Source organism: Lactuca virosa, chromosome 7 (genome assembly GCF_052849685.1).
Source record: "Lactuca virosa cultivar CGN04683 chromosome 7, Lactuca_virosa_CGN04683_v6, whole genome shotgun sequence".
Classification (NCBI taxonomy): Eukaryota; Viridiplantae; Streptophyta; class Magnoliopsida; order Asterales; family Asteraceae; genus Lactuca; species Lactuca virosa.
The window spans coordinates 84,887,492-84,889,633 of NC_136432.1; the positions used below are offsets into that span (position 1 = coordinate 84,887,492).

At 33.0% G+C, this 2,142-nt stretch overlaps 1 protein-coding gene across 1 annotated transcript; it reads right to left on the reverse strand.

Annotated features, from left to right (window-relative positions):
• Positions 1-426: 426 nt before the first annotated feature.
• Positions 427-1,088, reverse strand: MBF1C (multiprotein bridging factor 1C). The gene has a single exon (XM_079061540.1). It carries the CDS (start codon positions 989-991, stop codon positions 554-556), a length of 438 nt encoding a protein of 145 aa, XP_078917666.1. The 5' UTR covers positions 992-1,088; the 3' UTR covers positions 427-553.
• Positions 1,089-2,142: the final 1,054 nt, after the last annotated feature.

Here is a 2,142-nt window from a genome sequence, read left to right on the forward strand (position 1 = left end):
GGCCAAAGAAATGTTGCACAAGACGAATTATTTCAATTATTGGGAAGAAATACTCCGATTATACTTCAAAACAGACATTTTATTCGTTAATTAGGTAATAAACATCAGTTTTTCGATTTGTAGGGATCACGCACATTATTTCCAAAGCTTTTATGTATGAATCGTGACTTAATTGAAGCTCCGGCATTAATTGACTGGTCATTACGAATGGAATTACTCTTAGAATCAAGCAAATACTATTGATATCAATTGAGCTCTATTTGCGTATTTGCATTCTTATGATCAGTTTTTGGGCGATTATTACATTTTTGTAAAGCATCTTTCTCCTTTTCTTTTGTTTCTGCCTTACAAAATCAGTCATTAGCTTATGGACGGAAATTACTGCTAAATCTCAGATATCACATTCATTTTTACAACACCAAACGATTTCGATAAGCAATCTCATATGAACGATAAAGATCACCATAATTCTCCATCAAACCTTAACAAACACCAAATTTACAGCATACGATATACGATCTACTAGGTTTTTTCATCATGTAGGAGAAAGAAATTACTTGTGAATTTTTCCCCGAAGTTTAACGCCAAGTACCCTCTCCATCTTCGCCAACACAGCCTGGTTCGGAACTGCTTTCCCATTCTCGTACTCCTGAACAACTTGAGGCCTCTCGTTGATCTGTTTCGCGAGATCCGCCTGGCTCAGTTTCTTATCGATCCTCGCCTTCTGAATCAATTGCCTCACCTCCGGTGCCACCCTATCAAGCGCTGCTGGCTCAGCTGCCTCATCGAGCTTCCTAGCATAAACCGCGGTCGCCGGTGCCTTTTTGTTGGTTCCGCCATCGAATTTCTTCACCGTTTGGACTTGAGCGCCGGCGCGGAGGGCCTGGTTCACTGCCTTGGGATCACGGAGGACTTGCGCTTTGGGTCTGGATTTGTGGAGCACCACCGGCTCCCAGTCTTGTGACATAGCTCCGGTTGTTCTCGTCGGCATGTTGTTCTGGGAAAATGAAATTGATCGAAAGACTGGTAAATGGTAATGGTTTTGTGAGAAATGATTTGTATGGTTATGATGGTTGATGTGGGAGACGGGGTGTTTATATTATAGGGGTGGAGAGTCTGGAAAGTTCCTGCCCGAATGATATTCGGGGCAGTTTGTGGATCGGAATTATGGGTCTGGAAGGTTCTTTTGTTTTTGTCCGTTTTGAATTCTTTTTCCCCACGGCAATAAGAAAAAAAGAGAATAAATATGAATAGTTGTTGCCCACGGATTAGATATATTAGTAATATTACAATGAAAATATCTTTTTGTTTTGTTTAACGTCTTGTGAAATAATTTACTGAAATAATTTACTGATTTAATAGTGAATAATTTGGAATATAATACGTATAGTCCTCAACTCTTAGGTAAACACAAGTCTTTTATTTGGTGAGAATTTGTAGGTTCACATGGTTTGTTCATAGAAACGTGATATTTTTATTTATGTTTTTTAATAAATTAGTTTAAAAATGATTTAATTTTTATATTGTTTATTTTAATTGAAAATAAAGAATCATAATAAAAAAATATAAAAATCAAAATATAGTTATTTGGATGAAAAACATAAGTGGAAGTATAATCTTTTATTTGATAACTAATTACAAATCATGTGTTATAAAATTAAATAAGAAAAACATTTCATTTAATCATATAATTTGATATACTAAATATGACAACAATCATATATAATAGTACTAGGTTAAAACCCGTGGAACCCATGGGTGTTAATTTTTGATAGAAAAAAAAATAGATTATGTAGTAAAATAATATATCATTAATTTTGAAAAACTTATAAATTGTAATATTGTATTTTTTAATGACTTTGTGATTTGTATCATTAAAAAAGTATGTTCCTAAATATACTAAACATTTAGTTTCAAATATTAATATTTTGGATTTATCATTATTAGATATAATCACAAACTTAAGTTGTCCATTAGCTAAGGAAATTTCAACTTTCGGACTTAAAATGTTCAAGTTATATTATGTTTTACTTGCAATCTATCAAACCGATATTCCGTAAAATAATCACAAATTTCTAAAAGACATTTTCTAATGATACAACTTATTACTACTTTTTTTTTAAAAAAACATTCATTAGTATT

What these genes read in the sequence shown, in the direction of transcription:
- MBF1C (XM_079061540.1), bottom strand. Translation starts at nt 991, where the DNA reads ATGCCGACGAGAACAACCGGAGCTATGTCACAAGACTGGGAGCCGGTG.